The sequence below is a fragment of the Hippoglossus hippoglossus genome, chromosome 21, assembly GCF_009819705.1.
Source record: "Hippoglossus hippoglossus isolate fHipHip1 chromosome 21, fHipHip1.pri, whole genome shotgun sequence".
Lineage (NCBI taxonomy): Eukaryota > Metazoa > Chordata > Actinopteri > Pleuronectiformes > Pleuronectidae > Hippoglossus > Hippoglossus hippoglossus.
Window position 1 is genome coordinate 2,394,492 of NC_047171.1, and position 13,716 is coordinate 2,408,207.

Genomic DNA, 13,716 nt, shown 5'->3' on the forward strand with positions numbered 1-13,716 from the left:
CTTTTCTAGTTTTAGACCGAAGTTGTTATTATTTTCCCGTCAAGAGCTGCACGTTGTTTTAAAAGTAAAATCTGAGCCACTATGGCCGTTACGTCATGTTAAGAAAATATGTACCTCGTTGTTTACACAGTTTTAAAGCAAACATGTCAATCGTTTTGAGAGTGAATGTGGCCCCGCCTCCTGCAGCCTGAGGCTCCACCCACAGAGTCTATACAGGAAGTGGTCTGTCTCCTGGTGGCCACATGGCGGAGGCCTCATCATGTGTCCAGTTTGGTTTGTTTTGTGTCATCGTGTGTTATCATTTATACTCTGGATATTTGTGTTGAGGTTAGAGTAAAAGTTAAGTTTGAGATATGTATCGTCAGAGATGGATTTACGATGTTTGATATATTGATATTTTCTCTTTTTGTTAGAAACCATTGCAAACTACTGACAATTAAAATAATGGATTGAAAACGCTGAGTGCGTTCATCGAGCTGTTTGTTCCTGGAGCCAGAATATTGATCCTCGATCATGTTGCCGAACAGCAACAATTACTTCATCTCAATTTATGTGGAAGGCAGAAATAAAAAACCCAATGATTCAGTGTTTAGTTTTCAAAAGAAGAAAAAATGCACATGCATAGTTTTTGGTAACATTAATTTAGTTTAATTTAGTTTGGATCTACCCCCCTTTCTATTCTTCCAATATTTAATTATTTAAACAACCTTAAGTGAAAGAAACACTTTTAGCATTGTTAAGTAATATTTCATGCAATAGAGGGTGAAATTTACCTGAAATGTACTTTTACTCCCTGATTTTACTTAATTCTAGTTTTTAATATTGTAATGGATGGTCAAGCTTGACAGTTTTTTAAAATTTATTTTAACTTTGTAACTTTGTGTGCTTTTTAAATCAAGATATTATTATTCATCAGGATGTTAATTCATGAGACGAAACACGTTCATTCAGTTCAGTTTATTCCGGGTGTTTAAAAAGGAAAAGTTTTCTGTGTGATGGAGGAAAGTTTTCATAAATGCTGTAATTGAAATGATTGTTTTCTTGTTTTCAGACTCAAGCAAGAAGCTGAAGGACGTTCTGGACGAGTTCCACGGGGACGGAGTTCTTTCCAAATACAACCCAGAGCACGTGAGTGTGACACTTCTTCACTCTTCATCTCTCTTATCACATTCTGGTCGATGTTCTCTCTCTCTCTCTCTCTCTCTCTCTCTCTCTCTCTCTCTCTCTCCCTCTCTCTCTCTCTCTCTCTCTCTCTCTCTCTCTCTCTCTCTCTCTCCCTCTCTCCCTCTCGCTCTCTCTCTCTCCCTCTCGCTCTCTCTCTCTCTCTCTGTCTCTCTCTCTCTCTCTCCCTCTCTCTCTCCCTCTCGCTCTCTCTCTCTCTCTCTCTCTGTCTCTCTCTCTCTCTCTCTCTCTCTCTCTCTCTCTCACGCTCTCTCGCTCTCTCTCTCTCTCTCTCTCTCTCTCTCTCTCTCTCTCTCCCTCTCTCTCTCTCTCTCTCTCTCTCTCTCTCTCTCCCCTCCCCCCCGACACAACCTGCTCAGTGTGGCATCACAGAACTGCTGAGTCATGGCTCCTGTGATGGAGACGCATCAACTGTCAGCTGACGTCAGCAGATCAACACTCAGCTGTTCTACTCACATAGTGACCTCTTGTCTTCTGGACGTTTCTCTGAGTTTTCGACTCTTTCTCCGTCTCAGACATTCTGGATTTCCTGTCGAGCCTGTGGTTCACTTGCTGTGGGAAACATTCAAGAATGTAGATGAACAGTTATCATTTCAACCTGCTCGTGAGAAATAGTTTGAAACATAAACATCTCAAGGTCCCATTCCTGAGTTGTGAAGTCCACAAGTCCATGAGACACGTCTTATTCATATTTGCATGATAGCGAAGAGCAAAGAAAAGGGATCAGGTGCGACAGGCAGATAAATATTTAAAACATTAATTATAAAAACTCTGAGCTCTAACTTCAACTCTTCTCGTTTTTTACGTTCACACTCTTTATGTGAACTGACTTCATCGCCTGTTTGTGTTGCCTGCGTTCACAAGACAACCCTCTGTGCTGATAAATGAAGGGAGGACGTGTTTGTCCTCGGAGCCACGACACTAAATCTCCCTCGGGATCAATAAAGTATTTATCTCTCAATTTATCTACGGCCTCAGATTATGTGGGAATCCTGTGAAGCTGTGGATGATAAAGTCAAATGTGAACTGATCAGAATCACTCAGATCCCGACTCGTTATCGGTTTGTTGACATGACGACCTCGCTCATTAGATACGTGACCTCTGACCTTCTCCTTCAGGTTCCTGTTACGGTTCATGACGGAGAAATGGTTTGTTGGAATTTTAAAACGAATATGCTGCAGAAAAACATGCAGTAGAATCATATATGGTGATTTTTAATTGTACATCTTTAAAGGAGACGTATTCTGCTCGATTCAGCGTATTGCGTATTCAGTTTGATAATTTCAATCAGTGTTATAATTGTAAAATGTTTTCATGCTCTAATGTTCAGAAAACATCATTTTCTGTCCATCGCTGCAGCTCCTCTCTTCAGCCTCTGTCTCAAACACTTGGTTTTAGTTCCTGTCTCTTTAAGACCCCCCCCTCCTCCTCCTCTCTGATTGGCCAGCTGCTCCACTCTGTTGTGATTGGTCAATGTTTTCCAGTGCGAGTGGGAAATGTCGTTTTTTAACTTTTACATTCACTTAAAACATCAACCAGATTCACACAGTTTACTGATTAGATGTTAACGATGTGATGCGTCTTTCTCTTCTTATCTCTGTCATCTTTACATGTATATTTTCTTTTCTTCCTCCCCTCTCGTCCTCCTCCTCTTCCTCCGCTCTTCATTATCACCTCTTTGCCGTGAGCGTCTCCTCGCCTCACGACTAACAGCCCGGCTGGACATTTGGCGCCACAGAATTAACGTTCATGTGCTTTCTGAGACCACACTGTCTGTCGGCGCCATGGTGACCTCCACAGCCCTGCTCACATTTATCAATGTGTGTGTGAGTGCTAATGACTCCACGCTCCATTGTGCTGTAGTGGAATCTACTCGGACTGAAAAAGACTCTGACCTCCATTTCCTCCTCGGCTCTGAACCTTCATTTATCTGATTCGAAGCCAAAGTGCAGCGCTGCCTCGTCTGAAGTGACTTTGACAAGATGTTTCAGGACAATAGATGAGAAGCGAGAGCAGCGAGCGACACTTTGAGCCGTCGGCAGTGTTGGGTTTCCTCCTCTGAACAGTCAGCAGACGCACTTCATCAGTGGTTAATGAGTGACGAAGAACAGAGACTTTACATCTAGCTCCATGTTATTTAGCGCCACATCATTTAGCTCTGCATCATTTAGCTCCACGTCATTTAGCTCCGCGTCATTTAGCTCCACGTCATTTAGCTCCACGTCATTTAGCTCTGTTTCTGCAGCTTTCACGTAAAAACGTCTTATTTTGTCCTAGAGAGCACAAGTAGATTTGTTTCTCTGTGGCTGCGTCCACACAAATATGTTTTAATCTAAAACACAATGCAACTTTCTTACTTGAAAATAGCAGATCTAAATCTGAATTTGATTTATTTACTACGTGTACAAGGAATTTGATGGTTTAGCATCGCCCCCAGTGAACTTGCATATAAATAGAAGTACAGCGAGCTAAACAGCTACATGAGATCCAGACGGAACAGAAAACCCCAACAACTTTTATTACAAAAGAAAGTCGATCAAATCCTTCTGACATCTGCCGAACAAACATAAATATTAATAATAAAAAACCGATGAAACGAACCATGTAGACGTGTCATGGCCGCCCCTGGGAGATGTTTACAGACTGGAAGCCTCGAACGTGAGCCGGCTCTCTGGGAATATAATCGTGAGCTACACTCTGGGGGAAACGTTTTTTCCAAAGGCAGGAGCATTTCCACGAATGCATTTTGGGGAGCATAGTTTCAGCAAATCAGGGCAATACATCAAACTATGAAAAGCATTTTTTATCATTTGCTCCATCTGCAGAGTGTGTTTTCTGTGGCGTGTGCACGTCGATGCGTTTGTGTGAGGCTGCCGTGCACAGCAAATTAAAGCCTCGTGGTTTGTTTGGCCAAATAAGGAGAGAGATGGTGATGAGTGATGGGTTTCAGGTTCCTGAGCTGAGGGAGGGTCCTCATCATGCTGGTCTGTGATGGACGTCACTTACTGCAGCTCCTCTGACCCGCTCCGTGTTAGAAGCATATTTCCTCAACGTCCTGACGGGATCAGCTTCGCTCTCCTATTTTGGTCTGAGGGTTTATTCAGCCCGTTAGAGCAGCTTTATTATGTTTGCTCATGAGCGTTTACTTAACCTCATCTGTTTAAATCAGCACTGTGTAACAGCGCCCCCTGCAGCCACACGTGGGGATACATTCTTCATATTTTAAAAAGTTTCCTGCTGAACATTTGGCGATAAACGCTGTTTTTTAATGACTTTTAAAAAATCTGATCCACAGTTAAAATGACTCTGAGTGAGTGAAGCATCAAACTCATTTTAATCAAGCTGCTGGTTTAAGGTCAAAAGCTGCACAGCGGAAATCTATCCCTCTTAAAATCTAATAGATGTTTTTCATGATTAAAAGTTTTGAAGACTTGCATAATGTTTTGAAAGGTGAAAGTTTTCCTTCCCTCAAAACTTCCGATCTTGTTTTATATTGTTTCTCCTGCAACATTTTCAAACTTGACCATTTGTCACTAACCTTCCAGTGCATCACTTTGTTTCCCAGGTTTGAAGTAAATGCTGATCTAAAAAACTGGTTCACGTACGTTGGGAAAACGTTTGAAATGTTGAGCGTACACTTGCGCTCGAACTGCAGGCTGCTGGTTCAGAGTTGAATGTGCAGCACCACTCTTCAGAGATTAGACCAAACGGCTGTGAGCCTGCAAATCACCTGGTTTTTGGCGGCGTTGGAAACTCTGAAAACTCATGGTCTGGTAAAACGTCGGGATCCTGGAGGCCGGGTCATTTGCTGGAGAACAGTCGTGACTGATTCCTCTGGGTGGAGATATAAAAACAACTCCTTTTGGAAAATGAGTTAAGGTGCAGTCGTGTTTAGAGCCGTCTGACAGAAGCAGGTCACAGGTCATCGTCGTCACTCATCACTTTATGCTCTGGCTCAAACATTTTGGATTTATTAACTGAGAGGCGAGAGCTGAACTTGTTGAGCCGATGGGCTGAGACCCCCGGTGCTGAGATGACGTCCTGGATACTAGAGGTGGAGGAGAAATGGGAATGAAAACCACAAATACAAAATAAAACTTGTTTTGGACGAGATTAATGTGACGGAGTTTGATGTGTGTTCAGAAAAAAGGGGACAAATAGCTCAGTGATGGACGGGTGAGCTGTGACTGGCTCCAGTCCACAACCCCCCAAACCCCTCCCTCCGACCCTCAAAGGATAAACCATGAAGATGATGGATGGATTAAGAAGTGAGAAAGAGACGAGATTCACGTGTTCAGTTTATACATCAACCAAAACCTAAATATCACATCATAAAACTACAGAAAACTATATATTCTCCACAATCAACATCTTCACCTCCAACAAAGACGCTAACCCCTTCTCTTCTTCTACCCACTCCTCCCTCGCTCTTTCCTTCCTTCCTTCCTTCCTTCCTTCCTTCCTTCCTTCCTTCCTTCCTTCCTTCCTCTTCCTCCTTCCTCTCCTCTTCATCGTTCTGAACTGTTTAACAGAAGCAAGACGTTCTCAGCCAAGTAAGCCTCCGCCCGGCGGCTCTGCATGCTGTGTGGTGTCTGTGTCGGCAGACTGCATGAACATCCTGTCCACTAACATGACATAACCCCGTCTTATCCGCCACAGATGGTCCGACGCCCTGAGGGGACAGGGCCGCAGTTCATTGGGGGGGGGGGGGATCCTGAGTTCAGTGCTTTTATATGCACCCACCACATGGCTGTGTGAGGGGGGGGTGGGGGTGGGGGTGGGGGGGGGGGGGGGTGGGGGGTTGATGGAGGTAAAGGAAGGAGTTGATGTGTGATTTTACCTGGACGCAGCTTCAGCTTCTTCCTGTGATTCCTGGAGCAGAAAAATCAAGGCTGCAGATTTTCATTTCAGGGCAGATCAGCGTCATCACATCTTCGTCCATTGTGATAAACTGACTGTGCATCAGTAGTAAATGTGTTAACCTCGTTCCTCTCTTGCACTTCTCCCACACAGCCCATCGACTATGAAGGCTTCCAGCTCTTCATGGCCACTTACCTGGAGAACGACATCCCCGAGGAGCTGTGTCAGCACCTCTTCACCTCCTTCAAGAGCAAGACGGGAGGCTGCTCCCCCGATCCCACTCGAGCCGGGACCAGCTTACTGGGTAGGCGGCTTGTGGTCCTCATTTAACAGACATTCTACAGTGACTTGTTTTCATTCCTGCTACAGAACCAGAATGATCCAGAGACTCGGGCAGGAATCTCCTCAGGTGTTCTTCTCAAGACTTCTCATTGCGACGGCGTTGGTACAGGTCGTCTCCTGCACCGTGCCCTGAGTGCAGGGTGTAAACTGAGCGAGTGATGCGTGGGCCTCTGGCACCAGACTCTGCTCCGCACCACAGAGCAGCTGAGCAGACAGATGGACGGTTGAATTAGAAAATATATTTCTGCTCGGAGGCCACAAGAAAGTCTGAGTGTGAGCGACACCATGGAACTCTGGGTAGCAGCATTTTGTCAGTTAGCTTAGCTTGTAGCGTCCGGGGTTTGACCACAGTGCTGCCAGATGGGAGACAGTTAACTATCGTAGCTGAGACTTAAACTTAAACTTTGTGTATTTGTGGGGAAATGAGTCATATTCAGGAAGGAAATCCATAAATAATAAATTAAGTGTTTATACATCAACAATGTGAAACACAGCCGATGTTTAAACGGACAATTTAACCACAGGAAAAAACATGTGGACGTGGATAAACTGGGTGTGGTGGCTGTTTGTCCTAAAACCTGAAATGCACTTCAGCCCATGAACCACAGATGCACTTTTAATCCTCTACAATTCACAATTATTTCCATTGCTTATTAATGTGATGATTGATGGTGGAAAAATACTTTTTTCATTTGGGAGATTTCAAGTTTGTAACCACCATCAGTCCCAGACTCAAATAGATTGACTGTAATTGTTCACATTTTAAAAGCTAAAATCTGAGTATTTTAAATGTTTTTCTTTAAAAATGACCATATCAATCAATTAACTATGAAAGTAGTCTTCAGTCGATCATAGTTGGCTGATAAATGTTCCATTCATTGATTCAGCTTTGAGTGATTCAGTCAGTTTATCAGAAAATCATGTAAAGAAAACAAAGAAACAAAGAGCTGCACTGCCCCCTGGTGACGATCCTGAATAATGTGACATAACCGGACTGCAGAGATCCTGCAGTGAGTCTGAACACAGAGACGAGGCCTGGACGACTATAGCACTGGTTCTCAAGTGGAGGTCTGCAGACTCAACGTTTCACTTCATGTGATGTTCGTCTTTCTGCTCTGACCTGATCTCTGTCCCGTAACACTCTGTAGAACAGAGATCCTCTGCTGTGTGAAAGGGTTAAAAATAGTGTTGACCTCCTGTTTAAAGAACAACAGATGATTCTTTCTTCTCTGATGTTCACGTCTTTCTTCCTGCGTCCTGCTGCCGTCTCCTCCTTTTCTCCTTTGCCCTGATACCCTGTGTGACCCCCCCCCCCCCACCAGTGGCTCGTTCCATCGACGCAGGCATCTCTCTTCACACCGAAGTGGCCTGTGCCCCCATCACAGGTACCAGTGCAGAGCTTAATGGGACCAGATCCCCGCTGGCTGTGGCCTCCTGCTCCCCTGGTGCTTGTTGTGCTCTCGTTGTGTTGTTGTGGTTCAGTGGAGAAACGGTGACTTGATGTTTTGTGAATATTTGTGGACGGTTTTAACGCAGTGTTTTTATTTTAGCAGCTTCCTCTGTTCCCTCGATGCTTCCTGGTGTTTTTGTATTTGGGTTGTTGTTGTTGTTCCTTTTTGTTCTTCACCTCATCCTCCACTGTTCTTCCACTAATTTCTCCGTCTTTTCTCTCTTTCCGCTCCCTCCGTTTCGGTGGTGGCGTCCCCTACAGGTATGAACGGGAAAAGCATCCTGTGCGCGATGGGCCGCTGCACGCCCGATCACTCCGGCCTGATGAGCACAACCGGCTCGGGAGCCACCACCTCCCCGTGTTCATCCCGCTCCTCCTCGCAGCGTTCAGGGACAGGGGGCCACACGTCCGGGGGCCACACGCCCAGCGGCCCCCAACGATCGCCCTGCGGCCATGTCAAGACCTCAGAGGGCTGCAGCAGCAACGTCCTGACCCCCAACGCTGGACCCGCCAGGTCGCCAGTGTCCCCCAAACTTTCACCAGGTCGGATATTTAACAAACAAACAAACGCAAAGTGAAAAAATAACCTCGGTTCCAGACGTAATAGAAGAACTGAACGATAATATTAAGACAAATACACAGATATACAATAAATGTGTATTTACAGAATAGATGTACAATAATTCAACATGACATGAGAATTTACAAGCACCGGTATGTTCAGCATGTTCGGTGCTGTACATTTTTTTCTTGCCTCCACATTGAAAGTGGCTGTGGCAGATTTTTGTCTGTTCAATACTTGTGAACACAATATCTCAAAAGCACCTTAAGAAAATGTGTTCAAATTCGGTACAAACGTTTACTTGGACTCACAGATGAACTGATTAGATTTTGGAGGCTGAAGGTCAAAGATCAAGGTCACTGTGACCTCACAAACTATTTTTTCGGGGGTTGCCAACAAAATATCTCTAGAACACCTTGAGGAAATGTCTTGAGTGTATAATGTGTGTGTTGTGTGAGTATCTCTGAAGACTTTGTGTCGTCCTCCAACAGAGAGGAGCCACTCTGAGAAGCACTTCTCTCTGCGGAGGAGCCCCTCGCTCCAGACCGGCTCTGTCGCCCTGCCGTCGCCCCAGGTGGTCTTTCTCAAGGACATCGTCTGCTACCTGTCCCTGCTGGAGAGGGGGACGCCGGAGGACAAGCTGGAGTGTGAGTGACAGGGGACGTGGTCGGAGGGTCGGCTCCCCTCAGAGGGGACGTGGGGACGTGGGATGAGAGCAGCTGTCGTTTGCAATGTGTGTTTACGCTCCGGCCTCTTTAGTGCAGCTCTCAGGGGCCTGTCACTCAGGTTGACAGCAGGAGAAATCAGGCTGTTCCATCCTGCTCCTCCTCCCCAGGGCCTCAGATACGCCCGTTACACCTCCCACACCGGGCAGGTCCGTGACACGCTTAAACCCTGCAGTCTCGGGCTATATCTGCGCCCACTGACGAGGCTAATCTCTGCTAACTGATCCCCATGCAGTGGGACGGAAGGAGCTCGCTCCACTCGTTTAACCCCGAGGCCGTCTGGAGAGAGGCCAAGAGCAAATGTTACAGCTCCAGAGAGCCACTAATTATCTGACGGAATCTGAGTCATCATGGGATCTCTGTTCTCCCGTTTCCCTCTAGTCATGTTCCGGCTGTACGACACAGACGGCAACGGGGTCCTGGACAGCTCGGTGAGTGGTCGCTCTGTTTCCCGCTCTCTGCCTTTTGCCTTTTTGCACACATGCGTCTCTAAGAGTCGAGTCTTGAAGGCAGCACAGGCAGCAGCTGTGTGTACATGAGATCATTTGTAAGGGTTCTGTTATGTCATGTGCTGACGGGATCACATAACAACACACAGAAGCTTTGTTACACTTTAAACTTCACTCCTCTGACCCTGACTCGTTGTTCACGTCGCAGTCAGGAGACGTTTCACTTCTCTCACCTCCGTCGTGTTCAGAACGTCTGAGAGCTGATTCTTTTAGAAGAAGCTTTTCCTCTTCTTTATGGTTTCCTGTCTTTTTCGCAGGAGTTGGATCGCATCATCAATCAGATGGTGCATGTGGCCGAATATCTGGAGTGGGATTCTACGGAGCTGCGACCGGTGAGCGAACAAACACACACACACACTCAAAGTCTGATGAGTAACGGAGACACACACACACACCTGCTCTCTGTGAAAACACTGGTTTACTTTTTTGCACCAAAATCTACAACTAAAGCAAAAGAAATTAGAAAGTAAAAACAATATTTCTACACATTTTATTGTTGTTAATTTTCTATTTCACCGTTTCAAACTATCAGTCTTGGGCTGAGCAGATAATTTCCTCTACTGTTAAACTGCATCATATTATAAAATGCACACATGTTTGTCTATTTATAAAAGTGTATTTATAAGCACAATACATTTATTGTACCAGCAGTATTTGGCTGAAGGCTCATTTCCATCTGCAGCCTCTGTTTTTTTTGTTTTTCATAACTGAAAATTACAGAATTTACAGTAAAAGCTACAATTAAAACAGACTTGGACTTTTTCTGTCACTTTAGATTCTGAAGGAGATGATGGAAGAAATCGACTACGACCGAGACGGGACAGTGACGCTGGAGGAGTGGATCAGAGGAGGCCTCACAACCATCCCTCTACTGGTCCTGCTGGGCATGGATACGGTACAGATCTGTGTGTGTGTGTGTGTGTGTATTTTGTATTGAAGTTGAGATTGTTTGAGTTCAGCAGGAGACGCTCACAACTCCTCAGTGCAAACACGCTGCTTTTATCTCATTCTAATCATTCATCGTTCATCTTTTATTCTAAAACAAGATCTGAGGTCTTACTCGTGGACATTTAAAACCCACGAGGTGAAGTGAATAACTGATTATCTCGTCACGGCCCCTGTGAAGACGTGAGATCCATCAGGCAGCAGATCAGTCTGGTCTTGGAAGCAGAGAAACTGGGCAAGCTTGAGGATCTGGGTCAGAACATGTGAGGTTTCCCTGTTTGCAGCCGTCAGTATCTACTGACCGGTGGATCAGGGTCATGGGCGTCAAGCGTCGACTGGTTGGCCCGAATGGTCCCGTCCCTCAGAGGAGCTGCTGTAGATCAAATGCCGAAAAAGCTTAATGCTGAATGGCACCACCAGGAAGAACTCAAGCCGGGCGGAGGCAGCCTGATGCCCCAGGTGGATCTGACCTGCACCACAACGCAGCTGCAAACCAAGCACATGGCAAAGAAATTCCCTGTGGGCTCTTCGAGGGATAATGCTTCCTGCCACACTGTAAATATTGCTCGGAAATGAAAAGTTTCATCTCTCGACCAAATACCACAGATCCCAGTCCGATCGATCTTCTGTTGGACGTTCTGGAAAAATAGAAAAACCACAGAGGCTGCACCTTGTCTGACGCCTTGGTGCCTGATACAACATCACTATTGTATTTCACATTTAAAAATCGACTTATCTGCATCTCTCCCCCTCATAATAAATACCTGTATTTGCTGTATTCTCGCGGTAGAAACACTTTAATGTCGGCTGTGATTGCAAACATCTGTATTTTGCAGGTTCGTGCTTTAATCGAGGTTCAGGTCTGTTTATCTCGACAGTAAAATCCAAACTTTGTGCTTCCTCTGTGTCTCTCCTCAGAACGTGCAGGAGGACGGGCAGCACGTCTGGCGTCTGAAGCACTTCAACAAACCGGCGTACTGTAACTACTGCCACACCATGCTGCTCGGGGTCCGCAAGCAGGGCCTCTGCTGCTCCTGTGAGTCCGAGCTCCACCATCTCCTCGACCCCATTGTCCTCTGACGTCCTCCTCCCTCCGTCTCTGTCATCATCATCTCTCTCTCTCTCTCCGTCCCTCCCTCGTTCTCTGCTTCTCATTTGCTCTCTCTGCATCTGACTCGAGTTTAAGTGTCGGGCCTGAGTGCCTCTGAGTGGACGTTGTTTTTCAAAACTACGTCCCCACAGTCGTCATTATAAAGACATTAGCAATCCCATTATGAGTAATTCCATTACTGATTGAATTCTGCCAGGGAGCAGTTCTCGAGGTCGGCGTCTTTGTCACCGCTGAATCAAAGTGCTCCCTTATTGTCTGAAACCATCTGTAATGTGATAAAGTATTTTATTCAATTCCCCCTCAAATCTGTGTTTTCTTCTTCTGGTTGTTAAGATGAGAGAGACTCTTGAAACAAGTTTAGGATTCAAGTCAAATATAAAGCGTCAAGCGTTGTTTCTTGTTGTTTTTCCTGCAGTATGCAAGTACACGGTGCACGAACGCTGCGTGTCCAAAGACATCGCCGCCTGCATCAGCACCTACGCCAAGTCTCGCAGAAACACCAACGTAAGTACCGACCTGAACACGCCACCATGTGCACATGACGTTCAGGGTTGCTGTGGGGGGGGGGGTTCCTGTTTGACGGAGCAGCGAGGATCATGGGACGGCCTGCGAAGGTCACGCGAGGTCTCTTATCTGGTTATCATCCTCTGTGTGCCAGCGGTGACGTGATTAGTAAAGTTCAGGATGTTTCTGCAGCTCGGGTCACATGCTGCTGAGCAGAGCTTTGTGCTTTAGTTGCCAAGTTATTTCCTTTTGTTTTATTATTATTAATGCAACGAGTCAATTCTAATAATCGACATGCACATTTAAGTCCTTTATTAAAAAAACAATACCAAACATTTGTTATTTGCAGTCTCTCAAAATGTGTCTTTGCTAATTGTCTTTGTTTTAAATCAGTTTAAATTTCAAAAATCTGTAATTTTCTACTGTTACTCAGGCAAAACTTTCAATTTTAACTTTGTATGTTTTTTTGGGCCAAAACTATGAATTGTGAAAAGATAATTAATAGTAAAAATTATTATAAAGATGCAGTTGCAGCTTTAAACCTTGTAGTTTCGAATAAATGGAAAATTGAAGTTAAAAAAGTATTTTTTATTCCTGTTAAAGCTTCACAAGGATTGAATCCTCTGAGATTTCAGTGCAGTGAAGTTTGAGGTGAAGAACAGAAACTCGTGACTCTTTATCTCGGGAAGTCATCGAGTGCGTCAGCTGTTTTGGTTCGGAGCTTATTTTTAGCTCCAGTCATTTATTATTTGTCACAGATAAACAGGGTTTTAAAGCAGCAGCTTCTATAATAGTTGGATTTGTGTAATAGTTAAATTTAACTTTCATTCAAATTTATATTTCACTTTTTTTACATAACTGCTTTTCATATTGGATGGATAGATAGATTAATAATTTAATATATGTGGATTGAGAGATAGACAGAGAGAGAAATGAAGAACTAGAGAAATAGACGGATGGGGAGAGAGAGAGAGAGATAGAGAGAAAGAGAGAGAGAGAGAGAGAGAGTCAGATAGAGAGAGATAGTTTGATTGAGAGAGATTTTGTGAGAGAGAGAGAGAGAGAGAGAGAGAGAGAGAGAGAGAGAGAGAGAGAGAGACAGACAGACAGACAGACAGACAGACAGACAGACAGACAGACAGACAGATTGAGAAAAAAGAGAATTGGTCAGATGGATAGACAGTTAGAGGATTGGATGGATGGATGGATGGTGAACAAAGAGTAAAGAGCAGAATGAGATGAACATATTAACATGAAAATAACAAATATATAAAATTGGATTGAATCTCTTGTGTTTCAGGCTATGCAGCACGTGTGGATGGAGGGAAACTCTCCCACAAAGTGCGACCGCTGTCACAGGAGCATCAAGTGTTACCAGGGCCTGACGGGCCTGCACTGCGTCTGGTGTCAGATCACTGTGAGTCACAGATTCATGTTAACACGTTCATCTGCAGGGACCACACATGCATCAAGATGGACGACACACACACACACACACACACACACACACACACACACACACACA

At 44.9% G+C, this 13,716-nt stretch overlaps 1 protein-coding gene across 1 annotated transcript in view; it reads left to right on the top strand.

The window, feature by feature from the left end:
* The window catches only part of LOC117755187 (diacylglycerol kinase beta), a 72,086-nt gene that overhangs the window by 15,240 nt on the left and 43,130 nt on the right, over positions 1-13,716 (top strand). Inside the window, 12 exon segments of the mRNA XM_034574749.1 lie at positions 1,052-1,128; positions 5,716-5,736; positions 6,197-6,347; positions 7,708-7,770; positions 8,097-8,378; positions 8,889-9,044; positions 9,504-9,553; positions 9,889-9,963; positions 10,407-10,526; positions 11,495-11,612; positions 12,103-12,191; positions 13,492-13,608. Of these exon segments, the coding sequence (XP_034430640.1) occupies positions 1,052-1,128; positions 5,716-5,736; positions 6,197-6,347; positions 7,708-7,770; positions 8,097-8,378; positions 8,889-9,044; positions 9,504-9,553; positions 9,889-9,963; positions 10,407-10,526; positions 11,495-11,612; positions 12,103-12,191; positions 13,492-13,608 (1,319 nt within the window).